Source organism: Centruroides vittatus, unplaced genomic scaffold (genome assembly GCF_030686945.1).
Source record: "Centruroides vittatus isolate TY-2023 unplaced genomic scaffold, ASM3068694v2 contig_926, whole genome shotgun sequence".
Taxonomy (NCBI): Eukaryota; Metazoa; Arthropoda; class Arachnida; order Scorpiones; family Buthidae; genus Centruroides; species Centruroides vittatus.
The window spans coordinates 848747-864014 of record NW_027122612.1 but is presented as its reverse complement, the minus strand read 5'-3'; the positions used below and the strand labels follow the sequence as shown (position 1 = coordinate 864014).

The window sequence follows — 15268 nt, the reverse complement described above, 5'->3', positions numbered from 1 at the left end:
TAATCTTGAATGTCCATTGTTAAATACTTATCGCGAATAATATAATCATTATACCGTTATACCGTACATTAATAGGTATATGAGAAAGTCGATTTTGCAATTTCTCTAATTAGCCAAGTATTAAAAAAGAATTTGTGAAAATAATCAGTTTTATTCATTTATTTTTCTACATTTGTTTAGTTCGAATAGACTAAGCAGAACTATGTTTAGACTTGATAACCCTTAAATTACAATATAATTAAAAACATGGGGCATTAAACTACGAAGCTTTAAGTCGTAGTTTAATTTATATGTTACCTGAACGTAGGCAAAACATTAAAAGTTCTCTCTAAATTTATAGCCTCACGTATGTAAAAACCATTACTATTGATAACATTTATCGTCTCCCTATTGGTAGGAAGCGTTTTATTGTTCTATTCTTTGTTTACAAAAACTGCGAGAAGAAAGATTAAACTTATGAAATTTAGGAGCTTTTGTAAATGCCAATAATATGAAATTCTGGAGCTTTTAGCACTTTTTAAACGATTCAAAATTTTAAAAAAGACGTTATACAATTTAAAATTTATGTATATATTCAAAGCTGTGCTATACACGCTGTACATGAACTGTTCACATTACGGCATAATGGGGAAAGTCATAAGAAATATCCTTAAATATCAATAGAAATATTTACATGATGGCCAATTTATATACAAGATATTGAATCGTATACAATTAAACTGATCGAATTTATTGAAAATTTGAAGTTACAACTGAATTTTAGTGTATTTGCTTTTTTTATTAATACAATATGCTAAAAAGTAAGAATGGAAGAATAATGCAGATGAACGATGTCAAAATTTTAAAATAAACCAATTAAAGTTGAAATTTTGGGATCTATAACTGAAAATTACTTAAACCTTTCTAAACGAGAAGAGGAAACTAAATCATTGATCCATCATATCCTGTAAGTAAATTAATTTCGTCATATCTTTCTGTATTAAATCCACACTGAAACAAAAGTCTATGTTAAGATTTAAAATAGTGTGAATGTCGTTATAATCATGGATTTAGCAACTGAAATTAAACCAATCATTGCAAGATAAATCAGAGATTTAAAATTTGAACTCGAATTTATATTGATAAAGTAGCATTTTCAATAGTTGATGATACAGAAGTTGTAAAATTAAGTAGAAAGTCGTGATAAGAAAATGAATAAAAATAATTACAACGGTCTTGATATATTACGTTGCGGTAATTATAAAGAAGTGAAAATCATGCAGATGAATCATTTCGCTAAAATGTTAAATGTAGTGTATAAATGATGCAGCAAGAGAATAGTAGAAAATATCTATATTGACGTGACTAAGGGACGTTAGGGTGTAATACAAAGTACGGAAACATCCGAGCAGGACAGAAACAGTGAGTGCTGAAGTAGAAAACTTCTCCCCTCCCACAAAGAGATTCACTGTCCTGTGGCAATGTTCCCGAGACACAAATGGAATTTTGATTGCGGTGACATCCGTGTGGGTGGAGATGACATTTGGACGTAGCCAGAGGGAAATGTGTTGGCTTCTACAAAAAAAAAGAAAAGAATTTTCGCCTTTCCTACTCGAAAGAGGGTTTGAATTTAGTGTCTTGACGTGACACCATTCTCTTTCTTTTTTTATACATCGTATATATGTTTATATATAAAATAGATCAAATATTTATTGATGATAATATAATATATTTGTATTCTATAGAATATTTACTGGTTCTTTCTTGTTTGTAATTATAAAATTCGCATAAAAGTAATATTTGTGTCAACTTAAAGTAACTCTGTTAATTTTGATCTAGTTTATTTTGCTGTCTAGACACTCTTCTCTGGCGCTTACAAATAAAAGACTTAATTAAATCGGGTGATTGATTAGGTTTTAAACTTTTTAAAGCTTTCTAATAAAATGTTTCAAACTCTAAGCTGATGATTAATCACGTAAGAACTAAATTATACATATTTATAACTTATTAGATGCCAGATTCTTACTTACCTTCACTTATCTTTCAATTATTGCTTTATTTTCCCAAAAAAATAAAATAATTTTTCTAATAATTAACGATAAGAAAATAAATATTTAAAAGATTATTTTTGAAAATATCAACTTTTATTTTTTTATAAGAGATTATTTAAAATTTTAAGCATAAAATTTCCTATATATATATATCTAGATATAATGTGTTCTAATTACGAAATTATCAGAGAAAAAATATAGAATAAAGAAGCCCTAATAAAAAATTGAACGGGCTTTAGTAGGAATGTATATAATATATTATGTAAAAGGTAATTCTTTATGAGAATGCGCACTAAAATATTATGTCTTTCGATTGAACTTATTAGTGAAAGGCAGTATTTATAATTAAATTTCAGCAAAAGAGGTCAACAGGATATTGCGGTGAAACTTCTGTGTCGAGCAATCGAATTAGATTCCAATTTTGTTGGTGCTTATTCAGCTTTGGCATCTCTTTATGCTGAACAAGGAAAGAAAGACGAAGCTGAAAAACTTCATCTCTTGGCATTAAGTCTTGATCCCGAAAACGCTGATTGTTTCAATAATTATGGAGCTTTCCTCCAAAAAACAGGTAAGATTTCATTATCCATTTCCCTCTGTCAGTTAATGCTAATTGAATACAATTCTATCTTTAATCATGGCATAATAAGTAGCAAATCCTCGATTATTAGATTAAGAAACAGACTTAAGAATTTGAAACAGAGTAACGGAAATAATCAATAAAAATATCTTTTACCGAGGAAATTCTATAAATATACATTTAGAAGAGTTTACAAAATATATTTTTCTCCTATATTAAATTATTTTCGACGTTAATAAAAACTAAGGTTGATCCTTTCGATTGAATCTATTGAATTATATTATCTAACTTTATTAGATCATTCTACATTTATTTAAAATATGATGTGTATGTATTTTTAGAATATATCATTCTGCGGATAAATTAAATTTTGGTGAAGTACCAAACCTAGGTTAAAAAGAATATTCATCAGTTTAATATTTTATAAAGTTCTGTTAACGTACGTCCTCTTTTTCCCGGACATGTCCTCTTTTTCGACATAAAATTCTTACTCCTGCAGATTTTTATAAATACATTTAAAAAGATTAATTAAAAAAGCAAGATACAAAATGTATATATTTTTCTACTTTAATAAAATGATTATGATTATAAAATAAAATTTGTAAAGATTGATAAAAAGTTATATAAAATAAATATTCAAACTTTTTAAAATGTCCTCTCTTTTTTACGATTTGTTTACTGTAATTTTACATTCATTAATGGTCTAGAATCAATTGAGTTTATTCTATATTAATATTTATTTAAAAAGTTATATAACATAAATAAATGAATCTCCATGGAAATTGAAAAATTTTTGAATTATTAACGAAAATACGAAAAAAAAAAAATAGATGAAATGTTTAGCCGTCAGATGGCGTTTTGTTGATTATCCAATGAAAGACAATGAATGTTTAGACGTCATTTTAGAGAACGTAATTTAAATCTGGCTGATGAATACTGAATATAAATTTTTCTCTGTTGGAATTAAAATTAAAGTTTGTCCTACAGTAGCATTGGCGCAAAGGATTATAGGGGCTAAACAGTCCTGGTGTAACTTAACAAAATATTACATTAATGATTTGTATTTTTTAATATAAGTAATGAACTAATATTGAAACGAAATTTAAAAATTCTCTCATAAAAAACATGCTTTGTAAGTGAGGCTCTACAACAAAACTGAAGAAATGAAAAAAAAACTGCTGAATCAGTTAATTAGTTTTTGAAGTTCCATAAAAAAAAATCAATAGTCTTATCATGATATCATCTTCGACACGCAACGCTACAATAAACGTAAATACCATAAATACGATTTTATTTATTACTGTACATGTGTCACAATATAAAGTAACGATAATATATGGCCGAATACTTTTCGATCGCGTCATAACAACGACAATCGTTAGCTCGTCGTTCACTAATAGTTCATCCCGATGTCACTTCCGGGACGTCAGGATGTGCAGAACATTCATCTTATTTCCTAAATAAACCTACAAATCGAAAATATTACTAGGTTTCTAGTTTATTTTCCTTGTATTTTTGTTTCCTATTCCGCGATATTATATAATTTTTCAGCATGCCTTAGATTTACTTTCGGTTCGATTTGACCGGTACGTACAGTACGAACGGATATTTGTTAAATGAATTGAGAACACCAAACGAGTGCCGCACTCTATTATGTTAACATATCAAACATTTGAACGAAGCGTAATATATCCAATAGACGCCAAGAACAGTGGTTGCTGCTATATAATTTTAGAATAGTGAGGGTCGAAAAATAATATTAAAATCGTTAATAATTTATGTAATGGTATAGCATTTATCTACACATAATCTTTATTTCCAACATAGTTTATAAATTTTTTTTTTTTTACATTTTAATGCTTATAAATTTGAAAAATATTTCTTTACATACTACTCATAGAGGGCAATTTTTAAAGGTGCCTCTTAGAGGTTTAGATAAGCTCGGACCACTTAGTTTCTTTAACCCCATTATATTAAAAAACAAAACAAGATTAAAAACTGTAGACTTATTATATTTTTAATAATAAAATCCGACAAAAAGTATGCAAATGAATAGATTTTGTAACAAAGATTTTGAGGCCCTGTAAATGAAATGAGACCATGCTGACTCCCTGTGTAGGGCGTACTATTCTACAATGAATATAAAATAAAACTTCTAATTATATTCAAAATATGCATGATTTATGTTATATTCTTTCGGTTATAAAGAATTTTAATGCATTGATATTCACAGCACCATCCAGTTTAAAAATATTCAGTTGATTCATAAAATGAACTAGATTATTATGCATCAATTTCAAACTGATCGAAGTATAATAAATCAAACGTTAAGATCTTTAGCCTAAAATTTTTGTTTGAAAAATGGGCAAGAAAAGTTATGAACGATTTTCCGTTAAATACTTCCAACAATTTCTGGATAGGTCACATAAAAGTTTTGGCTTTCCGCCAGATAAACCGGGATCGAATCCCACAATTCTATTCCTTAATTTTTCAGAGGAGTCCGAGTTCGGCCCATTGAACTCCTTTTTTACAATTTAACGATAATCTGCAATTCTGAGAAGAATATAGCGAGCTTCATTATCTATTATCCATTTTGCGACTATCCATATCTTTTATGCATTAAAGATCATTATTTTCTGTTCGATTAACTAATGTATGCTCTTGAAAGGAATTATTATGAAAAGGTAACAAGTTAAACGTGAAGTATTCTCCAATTTTTGTATTTTTTTAAAATAAATTTACCCTCAAATTTTTAAAAATTAATACAATTAAATTATAACGCAACATGCGAAAACTGGTGAAACCTATGCTGAATAAAATGATCTTAAATTACTTTTCGCTCAAGATTAAAAATATTACTGCTTTGTTTTCTCAAAAATGCAATAAGAAGACTTCAATTATCATTTTTGTAGCTTGTAATCATAACTTTTTATGAGATTTCTTTTATAAAATGCATTACATTCATTTCATTTTACTCTGTTATCGAATTTTGATGGCAATAACCCACGAAGGAATTATAACTTTGTTATGAATATATGTATATTGTTATTATCATTTCAAAATAGTAATAATAATACATAAAAATTTAAAATTAACTATTAAATTTAGAGATAATTAACATTTAATGTTTCGCATTGGAACAATGAAATCACGTCGTGGTTATCACGAATGGATGACAGATTAAACTGTTTATAAAATGACAAACTGATTGACATTGCGTGAAATTATATTATTGCGTGACATCATGATAACTCGAAGGAAATAGAAACGAATACGTTCTTCCTCATCGTGTCCAAATACAAGAGGACAACCTTGTAAAAATATCAATAATTTAATGATTGAGTGCTTAGACTCTTAAATACGTCTTTTCTTTCATCGGATGATAATTAGTGTAGGTGTCGAATATTCAATAAAGATATCAAGAGATGTCACATGAAAAATAAGTGATAAGAACAATCTAAGTAAATAAAAAATAACAATGGATATCTTACGAGATCCTCATTAAAATCGTGCTCTAAATTTGCCTGTTGAAGATCGAGTTACCTCGGAATTCTTAATTCTTACCGTCTTGTTAAAGGAATTGATGTTATTTACTGTTTCTTGAACTAAAATAAATTATTTTTAAAATATTTTAATTTTTAAATATGGACATATTTTAAAGAAAAAGTTGACATGCCATTTTGGTTCTTCTTTTCATTGATTTATGTATTATCGCAATGTTTTACGACTTTGGGTGTGCCACTTGTGGTACGCACGATAGGATTAGATATTCTAATATAAAAATGGCTAGAAAATTTTTTTATTTTTTTTCAGGAAGAATAGACGAAGCGGTGAAGCAATACCAAAAAGCCATTGCCATCGATCCTAATCATACTGTAGCACTCGTTAACGCAGCTAAAACCTTAAAATCGATGAAGCATAACGTAGAAGCGGAGGATTTATATAATCGGTAAGATATAGATACACTTTACTTTCCTAAGAAAATTATTTAAAATATAAAAATAAATTTAAAAAAATATATATTTATTATTAAATTCACGTGGTTTTATTTTATTAATGCATTTGTTGGGCGTGAAAACATCGAAAGAACAACATGTTATATTACTTAGGTTAAAAAATATTAATCATATGACTACTCAAAGGGGCGAAACTTTAACAACATGGTTTTGCAATTAAATATCATTTCTGTAGTCACGTAAATGGCGAGAGGCTTTTTTGATTTTTTTAAATTTTATTATAGATTTTACTTAAATAAATATTATATTCTCGTCCCGCTACATAATTACCTCCCAGTAAGTTTTCGTTTAATAATGTCGAAAAGTGACACGACAAAGTAAATTAAAATCGCAAAGACATTTAAAAATTTTTTTATTAATAATTATAATGATAAGAAATCGATAAAGTTTTGATTTGATTATTTGTACAAGGTGAAATTTTGGTAAAGTTTTGGAAGTATTTGGATAGAAAATTACCTTGGAAGATGCAGACAGTGTCGAATAATGTTTCCGTTTTCACAAAATGAGATTACAGATAAAGTACGACAATTTTGTGTTTCTCTAGTTCAATGACATGTATCCAGAAAAAGGAATATATGGTATTCCAAAGATAATTACGTCTCGTTCTTATGGACCAAATTCGATGTAAGACGATCCTTCCGGAAGTTAGACATGATTTTGATATAGCTTCTTCCGTTTTCTCTCCCGGATAATTATTCTGTAGACTATCCTCCGGAACTATAATTGGATCGCTACCGGAATCTAGTTTGAATTTTTTGTTGTTGTTTTTCGGAGACAGAAAATCGTTTTATAGTCACAGAAACTCTTTTTTTTCTCTCTTTTTCTTCTTATTCTTCTACTTTGTTTTCATTATTTTAATTGTTTCTTGAGCGAAAAAAATAGCCATTGGTGGCAATTCGAAACTTCTGTTTTTCATGATTAACAAAGTGCAATTGTACGAGCTTTTGTCTAAATATACATAAAGATTATAATGAAAAAATCATATAATTATTTTTTTGAATAATTTTTATTAATAATCATAAAATAATAATGATAGATGCGATAAAAAGTACGTTAAAAATTATATGAACATAGGCGGTCCTCTGTAATATACATAAGATAACACTGAAATATATTATAACGATTACGCTTTAGTTACGTGATTATTTAAGCTTAACGATAATTGGTTGTAAAAATAAAAATAGTTGGAATAGCCCTCTCTATCCAATTTTATTTCGTTCAGACAGCTTAACTTCAATTAATTGTCATTAAAATACGTTTTACTTATTTTCACAGAAAATTATATACTATTTGTACTTTAAGTTATTACTTTTTCCTAGTTTAACACGAATAAAAAAGTAAATATATCACGAGTTAATAATCCGAAATATTATGTAGTAATGTCTTTCAAAACAAAATCAGTTAAAAACAAGGGAAATATCTTTTTATTTTGGTATAAATCGGTTAGAGTTGGATCACTTCCATTTTAAAATCATCATTGAGAATACTTCAAAAAATCGCTTAAACAATAAATCAGTGGCGTCGTGTACATATCATTACATACAGACACAAAAGAATAATCGTCAGAGAATCTGGAACAGATGTAATGAAGGGGACGGATTCGGTACGGAAGCGATTTGACATGGGCGCTCTGTAATCTTGATGGGTGTGGTTGATAACGTGATGAATCGCGTACATTTTGTTACAGCATCTCTTTTTTTTACAAGAATTGAAAAATCACTAAATTTGCTGCCAGCTTTTCTTTTAAACACTATTATTAAAAAATGAAATCTTTGATGAATTTTTTATTATGTTTCGAAATGGGCGAACTTGTAATTTTTTCTTTTTCTTTTTCTAGTGCATTGACGATACAAGAAGATCCTGACATCATGGATAATTTGGGATTACTTTATACCAATACCGGAAGAAGTAAAGATGCCAGAAGGGTTTACGACGATCTGAGGGAGAAGTATCCTGAACACGTGAATGGTAAAGTACATTATGTAAGTTATTAGAATTATTTTTTTTTAAAAGAATTATTTTAGTTTATACGTTATAAAATATTTATAATGTTATAATGTTTAGATATTTACTTTCTTTTTTTTTATAAAAATTATTATTATTATTTTTTCAGTCACAGCTTCTTATTCAAGATCGAAGTTATCAGCAGGCCGAACACATCTTGCTTTCTGTGGTGGAAGATAATAGTTCGCATCGAGAAGCACTTCACCTCTTGGCCACTCTTTACAACCAAAGCAATAAAACAACAGAGGTAAAAGCGTAAACTTAAATATTGAGTAGAGTATAAAGTAAAATTGTTTAGAAGCCGTTAATTCCGACACAATAGCGAATTCTGTAAGCGATAACTGTTACAAGAAAGCATTTAGTGTTTTCACCAACTAAACTTAATTACTGAAGCTGTAAATGTATTAATAAAGCAGAGCTGTAAAGTTTAAGCAATAACTCATACTTCTTCCTCTTCTTAATAAGTAGAATATGGCAAGCTGGATAATTTACCTAATAAGAGACTTGTTAGGGTTATTATAGTAAATAAACGTTTACATTTAAGCTATATATATATATAATAATTTAAAGAAACGTTTCGTGTTTTAACACCATAATCAAGCTGCTACTAAGATTAAACATGATAATGGGAAGAGCAGAGCCAAGCACTTTATCTTAGAATAGATTTTAATATATTAATTTTATTTTATAGAATAGTTTTAATATTACAACAACATTTTATAAGTTTTATTTAAAGTAGAATGTAAATTTATTACCTGTCTGCTTCTATTTATAAGTTTATCTTGTTTCAAAGTATGCTGATAGAGCGAAAATATAGATACTTTCTCTTTAATTAGCTATTAAGTTTTAAAATGATCTTATGTTTAATTTGAAATTTATAATTGAAAGTAAATAAAAGCGGTTCAAATATTATAAATGAGAAATGTTGTCTTAAGAAATTATGGGAATTTTTATATTTACTCAAGATTTTATCGAGTCCATTGCAGTAGATAAGTATAACAAAGTTATAAAATAATTTACGAGTTTCGAATTATCCAAAAACCAAGCATCCAAAACAGAATTTTGTTTCTATAAAATCGTTTGGAAATATAAAAATCACCTTATAAACTGTTTTACAGATAAAAAGTAACTCAGACGGTTATAAGAACTTTTGTAGAAATTTTTCATTCCTAAATAACAAGAAATAGCTAGACTGACGTCGTTATAAAATGCCTTTACTTGCTATTTTATTACGAGTTCTTTTCGTAGCACACGCTTGTTTTTATAACCCTTCTATCCGTCAACCTTGGTGTAGTTTATGAGGCTATCTGGCTGTTTGTATCCAAACTGGCCAAGCTTGGGGTTCGCCACCTGCTCTGTGTTTCTAACGCCCTGTTCCTGCGGTTTATCTATCTTCGGAATGATTTACGTCTTGGAAAACAACCCAAATGTCACATCTTGTAACAGAAGAGGAGAAACTGCTCTTCGATAGAACTATAGCGACTAGCTTATACTTATCCAGTTATGATTGTATAACTCTTTCTATTTTTCTAAATGTAGCATTTATTAAATCATTTATTTAATTTTAAATTAATTATGTAGTCAAGTTCTCATTAAACAATATAATTAATAAGTTTTAAATTTTATTTTTCAGGCTCTAGATTATATTCTTCGGGCCTTGGCAGTTTGTAATTTTCAAGAGAAGATTTGTGCTAGAATGCACGCTGAACATGGAGACATTCTGAAGGATCTGAATGACTTCGATTCGGCTGAACATGTAAGTAAACATTAATTTCTAATAATATAATTGCATTAATCTTTTGAAGAAACAATTCAAAGATGAGTAAACATTCTGTGAGAATCGATATATACAATTACATACGATATAATTTCAAATATACCTTTTGTATTTAAAGTGCAGAAACTAACTTAAATTTAGTATTATTGCATAACAAATTCATCGTGTACAATGCAAATAAATGATACATCTGACTTTAGAGAATATAATTTTAATAAAATATTAACTCGAGAAACCCTTAACAAAATTATTGTGTAAGTTATGAGAATGTAATCAATAAGAACTGTAACTTTAATAGATTATTAAAGATCAAATTTCTATGAAAATCAAAACATATCTCACTTATGGGACATATAAATCTATTAAATATAAATATTTAATTTTTATTATCTTTAAAGTTTACTTTACTTCAAAATATAAATTATGCCTTTATCAATCATTATTCAATTTTTACTTCCTATTTATCATTTTAACATACAAGTTATATAATCAGATGTAGGGCCTTAAGTGTAGGATAAAGAACACAAGAAAATTATATTATTCAGAATAAAAGAACATAGGAGTATTATGCAGGATAAAAATTTAATAGCTTTAAGAGATGGTAAAGAAAAGAGAAACTTAAAACTCCAATAAATGTATACAGTAAAAATCCTATATACAGAAGAAATAGCACGTAAAAGCTTTTACAAAGATTGGCTGGCAAAATGGTTATCTTTGTGACGAAATAGACAAAAATTGTCGTAACTCCGCCTATTTTCTTTCTGTTACTAACAGATTTTTAAATTGTTTAACGCTGTATGTTTCGCATAACGCCGAGAACGTCACATGTTCGTTTTATTTCATTTTATTTTATCTACTTTATTATATTTGAAATTATTGCATTTACGATTAAGAAAACTACAGAGAAAATCCCACTTTTATCACAAAATTATAGAATAAACGAATGTAATATAAAAACTTAGATAAAATATACATTATCGATTTATAAAATCATGCGCATAAAAACACTTCCTCTTTCAGTTTGGAATTTTAAAATTTCTGCTGCCTCATAGAAAAATTTCCATTTTACAATTTTGAATAAAGACAAAAGAAAATATTATATATTACTATTTAATATAAGACTTATACATTTTTCATAACTTATAACACATATATATTTGTAGTTAAAAATTTTTGACAAGATTGAATATAATTAGAGTAAACACTTAGTAGAAAAGTTAGATACTGCGTGTCGTTAGTATTCAAATTAGATCTTTGATCACGCGATGTGTCACCTGGTCCGTGTCACATCCGGCGATAAATATAGTGCCGCACATGACTTAATTATATAGCAGTCATGATCCCATTTCGTCAAAGAGAACTCTTTTGTTCTGCTTGACAACTTAACCAAAGATTAAATAAATTGTCATTTCTCTCGATTAACATAACTTTCCCCCAGTTGTAATACATAATTAATATTCTTTCTAGAGTTATCATCTTGCCTTAATGTTAGATCCTAACCTGGCTCATGCGCACCTAAATTTGGCGGTTATTCACCATCTAAGAGTGAGTAGAATATATTTTCATAATTTTTTAAAAATATAAAATAACTAAAATTATATATTTGATGTGTGTAATTTATTTACTCTTAATGTAAAAAAAAATAATGAAGTTTTATGTAGTGCTATTATTCTTAATTATTTTTCTACATCATAAATGTTAATTCGCGTGTAGTAAAATACTTTTTCCATTTTACTTTAACTATATCCAGTTAAAGAAATGGGTAAAATTAACTTTCACTTTTCTTTATTAGTCTATTAAAATCCAAAAAACGACGTTGTAATAAAAGGTAACTTTAAATATCTAGTATATTTGTTTTGCCTTGTAATTAGATTTTAGAAAGAAACGAAGATTGAAAAATTGGTAGCTACTCATGCATAAATAAGGTTATATATTTGTAGTTTTTCTTAATCTATGTCGACAGGAAGAGAAACTACATTGGTAGAGTCGGAAGCGTAGCGATCTGTCAAATAAATGTAGCATAAGTAACGCAATCTCTACTTTGGCATGTTACTCTTACTAAACTTTTAGAAAAGCTTTAATTTAAAACTCAGAATTAACCTTTCTTATCGATAGTTCGTGCAAAGAACATGACAAAATCAATGATTATTGGTTGCTTTAGTGTTTTGACTAGACAGGCATGAAGATGATTCATGGTTTAGATAAATGCGACTTACTGTTGCAATCGAACTTGTAAATTGAGTTAAAACTTACATCCATTAAGAAAAATGGTTTAAATTTGAAATAATTTTAATTTTTTTTAACTATTAAAATGCATTATTTTGATTCGTTTTCCCCCCTTCTACTTTTTAGGGAAATTATACGGCAGCTCATAGACATTATCAAGCAGCTTACTATTTGGATTCGAATCATAAACTTTTGTTAGAGAATATGGAGAAATTACGGAAAACTTTATATAAAACGACAAATGATAATTGCTGGAGAGGTGGAGCTGCTTGTCATTTGGAATAGGACAGAAGAAATGGCGCCGAACCAGGGACCAGAGTCGCGAAGCTTCAGTGAAAACTATGCAAGTTATATTGAGTGATGCCAAGTGAGACAATAACTAAATAAACGTGACACTTTTTTTAAAAAAATGACTATTGTTTCCATTTACTTTTACGTATTTTTAAAAGGAGAAGGTTTGACGTTACGTCATCATTGAATCGAGGGGATCGAGCAGCGATTAATGGGGTTACGGATTAAGGGTAGATTCCCTTGAAAAATTGAGGAATAAGTTCAATGAGATTCGATTCTTCAAGCGGAAAGACAAAGACGATTAAAATGACAAAAATAATAAAAAAAATTGTCGTGCAATTATCAATAATGGAAAACAAAGTAAAATTCTCTTTATCAGTTTTATTGTTAAAAATTTATGGCTTCATGATATTGAATGGTTTCAAAGAATATGAACATAAACAAAAATTTAATACAGTGAATGAGTAATTAATATTATTAAATACACTTCAATGAAACTTATTTATTGCATTTTAATTGTAAATATTATAATTTTAAAAGTATTTAACAACATTTACTTTCTAAATTCTCTAACATCAAACAACGATTTAAGAGAAACGAGCAATTATTTATTATGACATCGTCACAATGCCGGGTTGCAATTTTTAATCATATTTTTAATTTATTTAATCTAAAATATAGACTCTCCATCTCAAATTAGCAGTGGCTTGCCCCTGTACATCATACTTTTCCGTTAGCAATGGAGTCGTGCCGGTCATCTATCTAACACCGTTCTCGATTTTAAGGAAAGACGGACGGACGGACGGACGGATGATAGTAGGAATTTATAGGCCCAATCATTAATAAATAAAAAAATTAAATTAACGAATTATTTAAAAATTTACAAAACAGTAGATTTAAATTCAACAAGTTTTCATTTTTTAATATCAAGTGTAATATCATATTTATAATTAGAAGTATTAGAATTAATGATAAGATTCGTAAATACAAAACCGAAACAATTTTTGATTAATTAATGAAATTACTTGAAACAGTTTCCGATCCCTTAACAGAATTATCTGAAACAGTTTTTGATCATTAATAGAATTACCCGAGAGTTCCTAATCACCCAACCGAATTACTTGAAACAGTTTCTGATCACATAATCGAATTATCTGAAACAGTTTATTCGTTATCTTAATAATACATCAGCTAATTAGTCTCAATATCTGTCTTTTAACTTGAGAAAAGCAATAGAAAATACACAGTCTTGCAACTAAAATAATCGATTTAAGTTTATAAAATAAAAGGCACCACCTTAAAGTCACCTCAATTAAGATTTGATATTTAAAAATAATTATTCATCTGGTAAATAAATAAATAAATATATTTATATATAATTTGATAAATAGCGTATATATATTTTTAAAACTGGAAGCAATTATTTTCTTCTTAATGTTATTAGTAAATTTATGGATTTTAATTTATTCTATCGCAGGAAATTCTCCGTAATATATGATGGGTAACTAATCTTCAATCAGTTAAAAGCGTGACTTAAAGAAAGTTAAAAATTAAAAAAAATAAATAAAAGTACGAAAGCGTGACATTTTAAATATTTAATTTTTAAAATTTTTGTATAGGAAAAATATGCAAATTATTTTAAAAATTTAATAAAATTAAAAGCTTAACTATCGAGATAAACTTTCGTCGAAACGACTCGACCGTACTTAATTTACATAACTGGAATTAAAATTGCATTTAAACATTAGTGAAACTCACTGGAGTATTTAAATTAAGTATTAAAAAAATTCTCTCGGTTTTATTTTATTAGTTATTTGATTAACAATGAAATGTTTTTAAACTTGTCACTTTATCCTATTTATCCTGGAAGAAAATGGGAGGATAAAATATATTTCTGAAGTGTTCTTAAGCACGTGATGAAGATATGAAACGTTTGACATTTTAGAATAACAAATAAGCAATTTATATAAGTTAAGAGATGAAAGAATATAAAAATTTTGTTAGGAATTTTCAAATATAAAATCAAACAAAGTATTGTTGTCACAAGATGAATTTAAATTAAATGTTAATACTATGGAAGAAAATAATAAGATGCATCAGAGAAGTGTAAAATTTGGTTTCTGCAGAAAAATGGCAAAGCATTTTTATTTTTTAATGATTAAAATTAGAAATTTGTAATATTCTTTTATCCAACTTACATTCCTTTATCGATAAACGTGATTGGAAGAGAATAGATTAAGATTCCAATTAACAATATTTATAATTGAAAGCTTATATTGATCAGTATCGATAGATTCTGTAACAAATTTGAATTCAAGTATCGACTTGGTGATGCATAAGAGATTTA

General features: G+C 27.7%; 1 protein-coding gene across 3 annotated transcripts in view; it reads left to right on the top strand.

Moving 5' to 3' along the window:
* Nucleotides 1–13040, top strand: part of LOC136984619 (protein O-mannosyl-transferase TMTC1-like) — a 105868-nt gene extending 92828 nt beyond the window's left edge. For 2 of the 3 annotated variants that reach the window (XM_067281683.1, XM_067281682.1), the window contains exons 12-18: nucleotides 2387–2598; nucleotides 6421–6556; nucleotides 8461–8605; nucleotides 8737–8874; nucleotides 10261–10383; nucleotides 11872–11949; nucleotides 12757–13040. In XM_067281683.1, the coding sequence (XP_067137784.1) occupies nucleotides 2387–2598; nucleotides 6421–6556; nucleotides 8461–8605; nucleotides 8737–8874; nucleotides 10261–10383; nucleotides 11872–11949; nucleotides 12757–12915 (991 nt within the window). In that variant the 3' untranslated portion in view covers nucleotides 12916–13040. Of the gene's footprint in view, nucleotides 1–2386; nucleotides 2599–6420; nucleotides 6557–8460; nucleotides 8606–8736; nucleotides 8875–10260; nucleotides 10384–11871; nucleotides 11950–12756 lie in introns of those variants that run through there. The other variant, XR_010882214.1, reaches the window with a different exon arrangement.
* The last annotated feature ends 2228 nt before the right edge of the window (nucleotides 13041–15268 follow it).